This window comes from Vanacampus margaritifer, chromosome 8 (assembly GCF_051991255.1).
Source record: "Vanacampus margaritifer isolate UIUO_Vmar chromosome 8, RoL_Vmar_1.0, whole genome shotgun sequence".
Lineage (NCBI taxonomy): Eukaryota > Metazoa > Chordata > Actinopteri > Syngnathiformes > Syngnathidae > Vanacampus > Vanacampus margaritifer.
In genome coordinates this window covers 6355148-6370359 of record NC_135439.1, presented here as the reverse complement: position 1 = coordinate 6370359, position 15212 = coordinate 6355148, and the positions used below count along the sequence as shown (strand labels likewise).

The 15212-nt window shown below is 41.3% G+C and overlaps 1 protein-coding gene across 2 annotated transcripts; it reads left to right on the top strand.

Moving 5' to 3' along the window:
• Nucleotides 1-268: 268 nt before the first annotated feature.
• rbm6 (RNA binding motif protein 6) lies at nt 269-15178 on the top strand. Of its 2 annotated transcripts, none has more exons than XM_077572944.1 (22): nt 269-428; nt 1766-1815; nt 2852-4292; nt 4439-4528; nt 4622-4691; nt 5508-5581; nt 8740-8814; nt 8911-9202; nt 9290-9447; nt 9535-9638; nt 9743-9812; nt 9889-9996; nt 10075-10189; nt 10867-10964; nt 11166-11468; nt 11541-11690; nt 11765-11830; nt 13011-13244; nt 13320-13394; nt 13557-13702; nt 14665-14716; nt 14804-15178. In XM_077572944.1, the coding sequence occupies exons 2-22, from the start codon at nt 1769-1771 to the stop codon at nt 14897-14899; spliced, it is 3864 nt and encodes a 1287-aa protein (XP_077429070.1). In that variant the 5' UTR covers nt 269-428; nt 1766-1768; the 3' UTR covers nt 14900-15178. The 2 variants fall into 2 exon arrangements, with proteins under 2 accessions (XP_077429070.1, XP_077429069.1); XM_077572943.1 differs by having other exon boundaries at nt 270-428; nt 9886-9996.
• The last annotated feature ends 34 nt before the right edge of the window (nt 15179-15212 follow it).

Here is a 15212-nt window from a genome sequence, read left to right as displayed (position 1 = left end):
TAGATAGATAGATAGATAGATAGATAGATAGATAGATAGATAGATAGATAGATAGATAGATAGATAGATAGATAGATAGATAGATAGATAGATAGATAGATAGATAGATAGATAGATAGATAGATAGATAGATAGATAGATAGATAGATAGATAGATAGATACTAACGGACGGACATACATTTGTCATATATAACAACTGGGCTCAGCCTCAGGTAACGACCGACTCGGTCGGCGTAGCGTGACGTTGACAACCTCGCAAAGACGTAACAAGAGGACACCCCCCCTACAGCTACGACTACCGGAAGTCTCTTGCTGCGACTGTCAGTCACGTGACTCGCCGTAGCTTCTTGCAGTTGTCGGTCTTGGTACCTTGTCACCGTCTACCCTGTGCGGAGTTCATTGACGACGACCCTTCAAAGCGGCCGAGGTGGGTCCATAATAATCATTAAAAAGAGTCGACATCAGCAGAAATATCGTGGGTAGTCGTTATATTTAGAAACGTGAACGGCGTAGCTCAAGGAACTAAGCGTTGAGCAGAGTCTGCCACGCTAATGCTAACACTGGCCGCCTCGCTACGTATAAGCGCTTATAAATGAGTTGAATCAGAATTAACAATAGATTACTATATTATAGTATATACACCACCCGAAGATTACCTTCTGATCCCGCTCGAATAGGTGGCGTTTTAGTACGTTTACCTACGCGTGGATAGCCTTATCCAATGTTAGCGGGCCTTTTTTGGCCCACTAGTAGCAAAGCATGTTACCAGTCATTGATTGACGCGAGCAGACTTTTTTTTTGCCCCCACCACCATAAATATAACTTAAGCTTCACAGGAACGTGGCACTCACATTTATAGCAACGTCCACTTGTAATGTGCCGTGAACCCTCAGGGTTTCGTGATCATGATTGATGCGAAATTTCGAATGGGCATGTAATGGACGCCCCTCACTTTGCAACTAGATTTCTTTTAATTGCACGCATTATAGTTTATTTTAACACTCAATAAACTACACATTTTGATGTCAAAACGCTTAAATATGTTTAACTTATCTTACATTATTTTTATGAATCAATGTCCGATTGTGTGTTAAAGTTTACGCAGTGGTTATTTTGCCGTGACCGGCAACTGGCCACCAAGCGTTATTTTACCGCGAATCGCGCAAGAACTACAAACATCTCATTCTGCGCCAGTGAATGTGTACCACCTCGCATTCAAGTGGTTAGTGCAGTCGCCCCAAAAGTGCTAGGTCACAAGTTTGATTCCCGCGCTGTACGTTTTTGTTTTTAATAACTAGAATTTACTGACGCAAAGTGTATCCTACTCCCTGATAACCCTGCTCTGAGGGTTAAGATGAGGGTTTTGAGATGTTTACATCAGGATTTTTCCAACATCAACACCTCAAGGCTCCTCACTTGCTTGTCAAACCTGGACTTCCATCACACAGCATTTTGCTGGCCAGCAATCACGTTAAATTGGCTACTACTCTGCTAGAATATGGCTGCCAGAGAAGGAGAAAGGAGTAGGGTGTTTGGGTGGCATCTTTGAGCTTGACAGAAACAACATAAAAATATACATGAAAATGCACAGATAATTGTTTTTCAGCTAATAGTTTCATTTGTGAACTATACAGGAAGATTCATGAGAATATGTGAGCATGCGAATTACAAATTGGCTGTAATTAAATGTCAGCTAAATCAGCAATGTTTGCCGGGATTCAGATCTTTATAAAATGTATGTTTTTGTTGTGATACTCTTTGTAGAAAATGTGGGATGGACGAGGGCAAGGACCGAGGGGAAGACCTCCATTTAGGTAAATAAACAGCTTTTTGGTGTGTCCTAGGCGTGTGCTCTTTTCCTAAATTCAGATTTCCAAAGTTTAGGATTCTTTCAAATTTGATTAAAAATGTGATGCCTATCAGATAGTACCTCAATCGAAATATGCCACTCGCTGATGTATACGCACATGTAATGCCTATCAGATGTATACGCACACTTTTCTCATGAAATAGCACAAATGAACACATTAAATACATCTATAATTTTTTACCAAACAGATATGCAAAGTTAGAGGTATATCTTTTTTTTTAATCTCAAGTTTGTTTAGAACATTTAAAATGACAATAAAACAAAAAAGCATAATGTCACAATTGTGTCAAAAAAAAAAAACAGACAGAGACATTTAAGTTATTCCACAAAAAAGGATGAAATATAACTGTTTTCGTTAAATAAATAATAGTAATGACTTCCAAAGAAACTTATTTACAAAAAAAAGACTTACTGTTCGAAATGGAATAGAATTAAGCAACTGCTTATCTAGTCCTATCCCGATTATACCTCACTTATTACTTTAACTCATTATTCATAAATGCCTTAATGCCTTTCTCATCTTTTGCCTGTTTTTATTTTATTTATTTTTTTTACCTTCCTTGCCCTCTTGTGGTTCGATTAGGGGATGTCGTTGATATTTGTTAACTGTGGGCATGTGAAGCTTTTTGAGACTCTTGCGTGATTAAGGGCTATATAAATAAACTTGACTTGACTTAACAAAAATTGTACTTTCAACCACTGTTTTTATTATCCCTCCGTAGTATATTTAGCAAAAATGAATATCTATAAAAAATATCCATAAAAATATCCATTGGATAAGGAACATATTTGCAGCAATCTTTTCCACAGCTATGTCAGACACTGTATATCTCACTTGACATAAGCATGCAATACACAGTCAAAACGAGAAAACAAATACTGTCCAAGCCAGACATTAAATTGAAATTGGACATTTGACCTGTAAATCCAGCCTTAATTTGTTGGCGTTGCCCTATTAATAATTATCAACTTTATTACAGAGGTAATCACCGCGAAGAAATGTTTGGGGGAAGAGATCAACCCATGCCTGGTTTTTGGGGTAGAGATGGGATGAATATGGGACCCATGGGCCATATGGGTCCTCTGGATCTACCACCAATGGACATGAGAAGAATGGAAGGTCCACCAATGTGGGGGCGTGGCATGGATCCATGTGATATGCGTGGTAGAGAGCTGGACAGAGATTTTTTCAGATCTGGGCCAAGTCCGGATTTAAATTTCCGAGGGCAGTGTGATAGTAACTTTAGAGACAAAATGATGAATTCACCGGGTTTCTCAGGATTTGATATGGGAGGAAGAGATGTCCCCACGTGGGGGCAAAACAAGAGATATATGGACATGAGAGACAGGGCCATGTTTCGTGATATGTCTCACTTCAATAATCCCAACATGGATGGGAGAGGAGGGTTTCCCATGGACAGAATGGAGAAGAATGATAACTTCAGGGACATGCGGCCTCCAATGGGCATTGATGATAAAAGTCGTTTTAACACGGACATGCCTCCTCAAGAAAGGAGGATGATGGACATAGATCGACGAGAAGGACTGCCTTTTAATCCAAGAGGTGGATTTGAATCTGATATGGATTTCAGAGCTCGCCCTGGTCCGCTGCCTGAATTCCGAGACAGGGAGCGCTCTCCTTTGAGATTTGGAAATGATGCCCCTCCAATGGACAGGGCTGGCATGCCAGCCGATGCTAGCGGGTCACAAAGATCTGACTTCAAGGGCCCAGATGGCCAGCCCAGAATTGATAAAGATCCAGAATCGAGTGATAGCCCCCTTATGGACTATAGGAGCGGTGAAGAGATGACTCTTGCAGAGGAATGGAAAAGCCGACAAAAGGATAAGCCCCCTCTCGTAGACGAAGGAATGGAAGGTGCTTCTGAGCCCACCTATCCAGCAGGTTTTAGGAGAGATGCGACCAGTCGAGCTCCACCAGCATTTGTTGACAGGGACAGACCACCTATTGACTTTCCGGGGAAAGATGTCCGCTTTGCTCGCGGTGATCACTTTGCTGAAATGGATCGGCCTCCGCTTGGTAGAAACTCTCCCCAAAAAGGAACTCCCCCGGCTCCCACTCCAGGAAGACGAAATGAGAGTAATCGCTGGCTCGCAGAAAGAAAGAGTCAGAACAAATCCAATCTTGGTGAAAAGTACCACAAGAACCAGCCAACTCATGAGACTATCAAGCCAAATGACAGTTTTACAGGACTCAAGGTCACATGCAGTAAAGAACAGACTAGGGATAAGATGGCACAACTGGAAGATTTTCAAAGCAAGGACCAAGACTACAGAGACATCGATTACAGGACCGCTTCTGGAAGGATGTTTGAGTACAAACAGGGGGATCTACGGGGACCACCACTGGTTGCAGAATCCAAACCAGTCATGCCTCCACCATTCACTGCATCTGGTTCTAAGGTAAGCCTGTTTTTACGGACTAAAATGAATAGAAACTCATCAACTCCATCACTTCCACACAGTCTTTCAGAACTCTAAATTGATTGTTCTCATCCCTCATGCTTGTATTTTGGTCATAACGGAATTTTTGGACACTTGTGTAAAAGGATCAAGATTACAGGAGCGTGTCATTGGAAAGCAAAGTCTCCACAACAATATCTATAACTGGCATTCCAAAATCTGCTACGATGGAGCAGGTTAGCAAACACACTCATTCATTTTTGAAGGTTGATTATTTTTTATTTTTTTTTGAGGTGCTTGAACATTTTGCCTTATTTTTGTTTTTACAGATTCTTGGTGCCTTTACACTGCAAGATGGGGTGCCACAACCGGGGATGAAGATGCAAAATGTTGTCCCAGGTAAAACTGTGAACTTGTGGAACTGTTTGGGGCAATCGATCGCTTACATGTCCCTCGATTTTACGCTCTTTCGACGTTGGCACCTCCGCACGCTTCCTTTTTTATCTTCATGGTTGCTTTTGTTGTCTTTGGCCTGTGTGATCCTCGACCAGTTACGAAGAGGGGCGGGGAGGGTGGTGCTCTGTAAAGTCCGTAATGCCATCATTTGCCATGTCTGGGGATGTTGGGCCATTGCCAGCAGTTGCAGAACTCACTGTGAACCCTTGAGTGGGATTGATTCATGTGTGTGTGTGTGTGTGTGTGTGTGTGTGTGTGTGTGTGTGTGTGTGTGTGTGTGTGTGTGTGTGTGTGTCCTTCAGAGACTTTTACGTGTAGGTGCTTTTGTCATGACCTTTGATTAGAGTGAACATTTTTGTGGGCATACTCGATACTGTTTAGGGATATTTTTTGTTTTTGTTTTGCCCAAATGTTACAAAAAGAATTAAACACACATACCACATTGGTCTGTAGCCATGACAAATGCCACACAAGTGGTCAGTCACCACTATTGAAATGTCCTTTTCATGTTAAGGCGTTATAAAAAAGCTTTCCCTGACAAAGACTGCTATCGGAAGATGGACTAGCATAATACCTGTAAAAATGCAGTGTTCCAGAGAAGGTACAGTATTTTAGTGGCTAACGAAAAGCTCTCGCAGAGAAATGTTCAATCATTTCGATGTGTTAACGCACTGCTCTCTTCTTGTGTTATAGCGGCCTGACTGTGCTTACTGGAACTGACTAACAAAAACCCATCTGTATTTCAAATGCTGTCCCCAGGTTACAGCTACGATACGGCCTATGTGGAGTTTTTAAACGTCGAGGATGCAGTCCACTTCATGGAGTCCAACAAGGTGGCCTATCCTCGTCACTCGACCAAGGCCGCCTCTCCCAACAGGATTACGAGGGGTCGAGAGGGCATTTAGTAGATTGGGGACGAAGACAATTGGGGAGGGAGTGGGCTTTGATTTCCTAGTTCTTGGACTACAGAGATCGAGGAATCAGTCATTGTTCTATAAACCCCAACAAATGTCTGACAGAATTTGAATTCCAAAAGTCGATCGTTCTATCCATCCATCCATTTTCTTGCGCTTATGCAGGGTGGGGTAGTGGGGGCAGCAGCTTTAACAAGGAAGCACAGGTTTTCCTTTCCACAGCCACTTTTTCCCAGCTCTTCTGCAGTAATGTGCCGTTTCCAGGCTACATCTCTAAAGCGTGTCCTGGGTCGTCCCCCGTGGCGTGTGCCCAGAAACAAAATTCCCCAAATCCTTCAGTTTATTTGTTGAGTTATTCCTTTAGATTACAGGGAGTCCTCGAGTTACGTCGTTTCGACTTTATGGCGCCCGTGCCTCCTCCGTAGCACCTCCGTTTTTGTTAATTTCCCACAGTAATCACGCCATTTCAGTTATTTAAAGTTGTGTTGTTGTGACCTCCAGTAACGGACGTCCATCACCAGGTCAGGTCACGTCACATTTCCGTGTTTATAGAATGAATGTCCGTCCGGAAACACGAGTTATTGGTTATCTTCCGGGTCGCGCAAATGTTTTTTAAAATTACCGTACAAAGTATTTTGATGTAAATGTCGACTTTAACGGACAAATCCGACTTAAATCGAAATTCGGGTTACATCGCCAGCGTAGGACCGGAACTCCGCCGTAACTTGAGCCTTCTCCCTTTATCTAAAACTATTCCTAACAAGATAGGATTCAGGTTTAAACGGGATGGTCTTATGTCTAAATATTTATTAGTTGTAATGATGACTATGAGTAATTATGACCCTATTTTTCCAATGGTAGGTTCCCAAGCAAGGTGCGTTTTTACTACTAGCGCCAATATAAATGGACTATTGAGCTCCTCTTGATTTTGAGCAATCTGTTAACGAACATCTGTTGCCACTAGATGATTCAAACATTCTAATTCAAGGTCAATTATTCTATCACGTGTTTGGCAATAGCAACCCTGATGCTTTGCTGAAATCAACAGGTGGTTGGTTGGTGGGGACTCCAAACTAGCGGCAGTGCCTCCAAGTGTGTGGAACTATTCTAGTTAAAAATAAGACAGATAGCACAGTTGCTTGCAAACTATGCATGTGTATCCTCAAATATGATAAGGACACAGGTGCTCTCAATGTCCATCTGAAATGGCATCTGCTTAATGCTAGCTGTCAGTGAATAAAAAGTTGTTGTTTTTTTTTTAACTCCCTCCTGTAACAATGGAAAAACAGAAAATACTATACTGTAGAGATGAGCGATGGTTGATCATTTACCACTTTATTGTGAAAATGGACGTTTAATGTCACAACTAGTTTTGCCCACAGACACATGGCAAGATCTTCTCCTTTTCAGTTGCCCCAACATTGCAAACTGGAACGATGGGGGAAACGAGTGAGTGAGCTTGTTTGGAGGTGAAAGCACACACAGGGAGTTGACAGTTGAAGACAAATATCAATGACATTTAAATAATTGGCAGGCAACTGGACTAGCATCGTGTTAGCATGGAACCTTAGTGTCTTTTGCTTTAGTGCTCACTGTGACGCTTGGCCCTTGTTTAACTAAACACATGAGAAGAGCACTTACTGGCCATGCAGTTTGACTCTGGTCTGTGGGAAATTGGAATTATATTTTAATCAAGGCTTTGTGGTTGTTCTGGTCAAGGATTGCTAGTCTTTCTTAGGAGTGGTAATTTTTTGTTGGAACCACAAGATGGTTCAATTATGCTTTGGGTTTTTCCATAATGGATCTTTTTGAATGTTCATGACGAGGCCAGACGACTTGGTGATTAACTTCTTTGAATAGTGGCCTTGAAATAGCCCTTTGTGTCTCATGTCTATTGGTTCTCTGGAATTTTCCTAAAGTGATGTGGACAACATAGGTGCTTCAGAGTGAAATTTCTCAGCATCTTTGAAGGATTTACCATATGAATCATTGACATCAAGCTTTAATTATATACATAAAAAACAGGGTACCTGTTTGTATTTCTTCTTATGTATACAGTGTATGCACAATCGGGTCAAATGTAGAATATTCCCAGAAGTGGCTGGTGACTTGTTTCTCTTGTGTTTATGTTCAGATTCTTCTTTGCACAACCACTTCATTATTTTTCATGGTATTGAGTCGATTGAATATGGTGATATATGGAATGCACTGGCCGGGGCTTCTCTATCTTAAGATAAGTGGGGGAACCACATGAATGGATTGTTTTTTTGTTTGTTTTTTTGTTCCCTGATTGTTTGGTGCTGCCATTTCTCTAACTTTTATCTTTGTGTTCAGCAAAAAACCAAAACGTGTTTTAAAAGAAAGTCTTATTTTGTCTCGTTCAAGATCCAAATGGTAACTGTCTAGAATAGTGCTTGTGCTATATTTGTGTGACTTTCTCTGCATAAATTCACCTTTTGGATTATATTTTTTTTGTAGTGACCCTAGTTATTCGATTTATCTGCGGACTCTTGCAAAAGATTAGATTGTTTTTCTAAGTATCCATGTATTCTTGGGATTTTAACATGATTATGGAAATGGCATTTTGTTAGCATCCTGTGGCTTGAATCCTCTAATGGAAGTCAGATGAATTAGCGGTAAAGCCGGATAAGCAAAGCAAACTTCCATTTTGTGTCTTTGAGAATCTTCTCTCTCTGTTATCAAAGTCTGTCATTTTGGGTTTTAGATTGATGGTCAGACAGAATGTGCAATATGAAGAGGACAGCTTGAGGCTGTGATGCTTTGACTCAGTTGTCTGGCGTTATCATATCAAAATGGCTCATTTGACTGAAACAGTTCACCGGGTTCATTTAGTATGACAACAATAAATACATGCAGCCTCTGCTTTGAAGCTACCACAAAACTAGTTTACTCGAGTGGGGCTTATTGTCGTCTCAAGAATGGTAGTGGCTCTTGGATCAGTGTACCAACCTAAGTGCCCATGCCACAGTGCATTTTGGGTGTTACTGGTTTTATATTAGGCATTATCGACCCTTTTAATGGCTTATTTTGATTGCGTATGTGTGCTCTTGTTGCAGGGTTCCCTCAAGGTTGGCACTAGAACAGTTTCCATTAGCTACTCTCATCCAGATGACAGTGAAAGAAGTGTTAATGTAAGTACTGTGAATGGTGGAATTTGACATTAAGATTAACCGGGCTTGAATGCTAAGGTGATGGGTTGCTTTTTTCTCTTTTTTTTTGTGCCAAAGGAATCCCATCACACCTTGCCTCCACCACAGGAGTCACAGTTGTCTACACCCGATCAGCCATCAGAAGAATTTGAGTCCAACCAAAACGGGTCCACGCCTGAAGGCCTCGCGGAGACGCTGCCGCCCAGCCAGTGGCAGCGCAACTCTGACCTCACTCCAGAGGCCTGGCAGCAGCAGGTGGACCAGCAGTTTCAGCAGCAGGAAAGTGAGATGCAAGAAGAGTCTTGGGGCAACCAAAACTCCCCTCACTCCAATTCCCATCAGTCTAAATCGGTCTTTAAGGACAGTAAAAGTATGTGCACTTGTTCTCTAGATGTAAAGTTTTGGAATAGTCTATTGTTCATTGTTATAACTGCACTTTCTTTGCCTGCCCGAACAGCCATGATCATAAAAAACATCAAGCCCACCACAACAATCGAGGCCATTCTCAAAGCCTTGGATCCCTTTGCTTATCTGGATGAGAGAAACGTTCGTCTAATCAAGGCCAAGACACCCGGAGCAAAGTGCTTCTGCTTTGTTGACATGGACTCCCATGAGGTGCCTTGAGGGAAATCGGCATGCGTTATACTGTATGTTCAACATGCATCTACAATTTGTGTAGCAAGTCTTCTTTTTGTTTTGTAGCAAGTGACACGCTTAGTGGACCTTCTCATCGCCAAGCCCAATTCCCTTTATATTGACGGAGTCAGAGTGTATGCAGAGGTTGCAAAACCCCTAAAGAACCAGGGGTAAGTCATCTGGTCATATTTTGTTATTCATCACACTGTGTACACGAGCCACTATTGCTTACGACGGACGGGCTTTCACCTCATTTCTTATCTGCCTGTTGTAGTTTCAAAAGAGAGTTTGACAAACCAAACAGTTCTTCTCCAGACTATCGGCTCGCAGGCAGCACAATGGAGGTCAGTCATGCTCTTGTTTAGAGTGATGGAAATGATCCGACCTGTCAGGTGATTATTCCCTCTGGCCTTTCAGCAGCAACAGTTTTACCCCCAACCGCAACCCTTCATGCAGCCACCTCCCGGAATGCAAGGTGGCACCGGTAGCGGTAATCCACCTCTGTCAGTAGATGCCAATGTTAGCCAGGTAGGTGCATTAAGTGCTTTATTTTCAAATTGGGTGCTCTCGAAAAGGTACTGTTAGATTTCTTGTAACACCTCACAGGGAATCGACTGTGATGCCAGTCAAGCTGTTGATCCGTCCCACCAGGCGACTGGCGCTCAGGCGACTGGCGCTCATGTGCCTGGCGATGCTGCCGCTCCTGCCAGCCAATCCTATGGTAAGAACATCTCTAGCACACTGAAAATTGGCATCTAATTGTATGCTGACAACATACAGTCACTAGCGCAGTGGCGTGGAATTGCATTTGGAAACCGTTACACCCCTAGTAAACAGAGTGGCTAGCCTACAGTTGTAAATTGTCTTTAGAAAATAAGTTAACATTTATATCACATTATGCAGGTAAGTTTACATGCGGAAATATGGTGTGAATCAATCCGTGCTCTTCGACGTCGTTGAGTGTTATAAGAAAAAGAACAAGAAATTTGACAAAACAACACCAATGACATTGAGTAGTATACAAAAACACTGCTTCATTTTCTAGACCCCATTCATTTAATAACTGCTGGTTCAATGTTAGGCTTAGGTTTTAGTAGATTTTCGGTATTTTTCCTACAGACAGTATTTGGTAACCTCAAACAAAGCTATGCGTATGCACAGTTTCACACTGGTTTTCGCCTTTTGAAGGGTACTGGAAAAACTGGAAAATTGACCTTCAAAGTCCTTAAAAAGTGCCTGAATTTGGTAATGGAAAAGAAGAAACTGATTCACACAAAAGCATGACCTAAATTCAGTTTACAGTACAGCAGCCTGTCACAGAAATTATTTAGTAAGATTTAGAAAAGTTATGCATTTTCATCATAAAAAAAAAAAGTATCTTTGTCATAATCCCTTCAGATGCTGATACGCATGATACGTCAAGTTACTTGTACGATGCCACATCAGGCTTCTACTATGACCCTGAGACCACCCTGTACTATGACCCTGGCTCTAGAGTGAGTATAGAAGACAACACAATAGGCCAATACTTCTTTTTTTTTTTTTTTTATGGAGGGGGGGTGTCTCTTTTATTCTGTGATATTTTTTCCCAATTTGCTGAGTTTTTTTTTCCTGATGGTTTGAATAAATAAATAGAATTATTATTTATTTATTTTTTTTCCAATTCTAATTATACGCAAATTTTTGCTATTCCGTAGTACTTCTACAATGCTCAGAACCAAGAGTACCTGTACTGGGATGCGGCAACAAAGGCGTACGTCCCGGTGCCCGGAGGCAATCCGGGGCACCACCCTGTGGTCATGACGGCCGAGGACCAAGCAATTCTTTCCAACCCGGCTGCTGACGCTCCTCTGGACATGAAGAAACGCCTAGAGCCTCCACTGCCCAGCACGCAACCGCCCGTTTCTGCTGACATCCATGAAAGTCCGTTTCCTGAGAAGAAAGATGACGACGACTCGCTAAGAAGGGACGAGAAGCCAAAAAGTCTCGCTGCTGTCAAGGTTGTTGCTAAAACGACTTAAAATTGTGTATGTATGGGAGAATGAGTGACTGAATTAATGTTTATTGTTCAGATCATGAAAGATATGGAGCGCTGGGCCAAGATCCAAAACCGGCAAAAGGAGTGCGTGCGTTCCCCGTCACCGGTGCTGAAAGGCGGCGTGGATGACGACAGGAAGCAATCTAAGACGGCTGATGCAGCGTTTGCCGTCTTCGAGAGGAAGGTTGGGAGAACGCGCATCCGCCAAGGTTTACATCCCGTTACTTTCAAGTCGTTCACGTAGTTTTGTGCCCACAGAATTCAGGCAGTGAAGAACTCTTCAAGAAGCCTCTTACTCCAATTAAAAAAGATGAAAAGTCAAAGGTAAGGACGTTCAGGCGGAGTGACCCCCCATTTATCGCGGGAGTTACATTGCGATATTATTCAGTTCCGAACATCTGCCTGTTATGTGTAACGACTGAACTGAACTGAAAGCCAGTTGTATAGTATTGTTTGAAAATCAGCCATATTGTTGTTTTGTTTACATTATTTTGCTTTAAAGTATGCTAATATTTAATTCTGAGTTGAGATTTGCACAGAAAATGTTAATCTGATTCATGTTTTATTGCGCCTTATTTTATCAATTTAGATTCTCTAATGCAGTACACAATTAACATATTCACAAATTATCAATTTAATTTAATCGTTAAAAAAAGATTATTAATACTAATTTTTTTGTTTAAATTTATACATTTGGACCTTTTTTTTCAATTTTAAAATAACTAATTTAATAAATGTTGTTTCATTCAAAAATGAATTTAGTGTTTCAAAGATTTGTATTTGTTTTTATTACCTTTAAACATTTTCTTGTTTTGTACTGCACAATGCACATGCTGCACTCCAACTTCAAGTTTTTGCAAACCTAAATAAATAAATATATATTATTGTAAATTCTGTTATATATTATAGTGCTTCTATTTTTTTAATTGGTCTTAATATTTTTAAATGTGCAAACATTTTCTTGTTTTGTACCAAAAAAATAAATAATTGTTCTACTGCACAGTGCACAAGCTGCACTCCAACTTCAAGTTTTTGCCAACATAAATGAATACAATTATAAATAAATAACAAAAAATATTTTTTATAAATATATATTATTTATTATACATTGTTAGGTACAAAATAAACCTACATAACTATAGTGTTTTTATTTATTTTTTAATTGGTCTTAATATTTTTAAATGCTTAAACATTTTCTCGTTTTGTACCAAAAAATAATCCTTTGAATAATCAGGATTTCAATTATTGCCAAAATAATCGTGATGATTATTTTTTCCATAATCGAGCAGCCCTGTTTTTACTGTGAAGGGTTGCAATTAATATTGTGATATGAATTTTGCCATATTGCCCAGCCCTACCTGTATACTGTAAAAACACCAAAAAAAAAAAGATTGATTCAAAATGTGCACTACAAAATGATAAAACACAATATAAACTTTTAACTCGTTTTTTTTCCCCCACAAGTCAACACATGATTTTAACACGTTGTGTTGCCCGTCGCCAGCGGCTGACGGGCTCCTTGGGCATGCTGGCGTCAGAGTATGCCGCCGGAAGCGACGAGGAGGTGGAGGAAGAGAAGGAGGACATGGCACGCGGCGGCCAGGTCGGCAAAGCGGCGCCGGTCGAGCGTGAGGACAAGCTGACGGACTGGAAGAAGATGGCCTGCTTGCTGTGCAGGAGGCAGTTCCCCAACAAGGACGCGCTCGTTCGCCACCAGCAACTTTCGGACCTTCACAAAGTACAGTACTGCCTGCTTGCACTGCTAGCGCCGACCGTGGCGATGTCTCCTTTTCACGCTGGTTTGTACCCTCAGCAAAACATGGAGATCCACTTGAAGATCAAGAGGTCCAAAAAAGAGTTGGAGGCGCTGGAGAACCAGGAAAAAGAAGTGAGTGAAGTGAATCAGCGCCTTGTAAAGTTTGGATGTTCCATCATTGCATGTGGTTGTTTGATTGTGACTGAATGATGGCCGGCTGCTGATATGTGCCCTGCGATTGTCTAGCAACCAGTTAAGGGTGTTCTAAATGTCTCCTAAACGTTCCCCACACAGCTCGGCACCATGGAAGTTGTCAAGTCACCAGAACAGAAGAAGAGAAAACACCATCACCAACAGCCACCGCCGCAGCAGCACCAGCACCAGCACCAGCAACAACAGCATCATCCTCATCATAAAAAAAGCTGGGCCGGAGGATCCAGGTACGACTCAACACAACCTCCGTTAAGTTGTTTATTATTGACTTGTTGGAAATCTTTCACTCATTCCCTATTCAACATCACCACCCTGGGATTTTGTTATACAATGTAATATATTATGCTATCATCAGTGAAATGGCTGTTCAGCCGGCTAACGAGCGTTACATTAAACTGTTAAGCAGTCGGTCAATAAAATCAATCTAGGCAGTGTATCAAGCGCCTTTGTCGTCACTTGGCTGTTGGCCTCTGATGCCATCCTAGCGCGAAAGAGTTTGCAAACTTTGGATGTTGAACCCCGGATGAGACAAACCCTCCACGAGCTAGCTATCTTAGCCCTAGCTAGCTAGTACGGAACGCGAATGGATTTAAAACTTGACCAGAAGTGGAAAAAACACCCTGGATTCTTCCAACGGCCCATGGTATGCGAGGAATCCTGGAGGTTAAAGTAAGTTCTCTTAAACTAAAAAGTAAGGCGTCCCTCATACAGTCTCATTAGTACACGCCGCTATGTTCAAAAAGGGAAATATGAGGCTTGGGTAATGCACTGTGGACAACATGATGTAGACAAAATGCTATGTAAATGCACTCAATTTACCATGATGACCATGATCTGTATTTTTGGCAAAAGTACAATTAGTGAATGTAGATTTTGACTGGAGTCTGAGCTCTAATTAACCTGTGTTTTTGGTGCAGCCAACTCGTGTTCGACTGATGCTAAACGGAAAAGGCTAGAAAGCTTTTTTTTTTTTTTTTTCTGTCAGGCGAAAGAAGAGCCTACTTGTTCTTTTGTTAGGTTCATTGCTACTATTGTCAAAGAACACAATATTATGTGGGTCTAGAAAGATAAGTCAAAAATGGTCTTGTTAAAACAGCTGTCAATATACTCTTCTTTCAAAATGGCCGCTAGTGAAAGAGTTAAGACACTTTTGAATAAAAAAATTTTTGTTTGTTTTTTTGGCTCTTAGGGAGATGACTAAAGCAAGTGACAGACCTGGTTTGGGCTCCGAACCTCCGCCCGTAAGTGTGCCGTCCTATTTCTCTGCCTGTAATTTCATGCACATGTTTCTCTCCTTATTTACACCAGTTTTGAACCCATGTCCACAGAGACGCCAGAAGAAAGAACATGTCGCTTGGGACCACGCCACCTACAAACAAGCCGTGCGCAAGGCCATGTTTGCACGCTTTAAGGAACTGGAGTGACCTCACACCAAAACCTGAAAGAAAACCTTCTCCCTCGCCCCCCTCTTTGTTACATTGTGAACACAAGCCCTAACAAAAAACATCACAAAGATGGGGATGTTTTTTTGGCGGCCTTCATGAAGGCCATATTTTATGAACTTGTAATTACGAAAACCCACACAGACTCACGGTTAAAGTTTGTTTTAAAGCTTCAACTTTATTTCCTGTCCTCATTTGTGTGTGTGTGGATGTAATATTAAATGCATTTTTTTTTTCTACATAAAAAAATATTGAACTCAACTTTTGTTCTCATTTTCAATGTTTTTGCATAAGA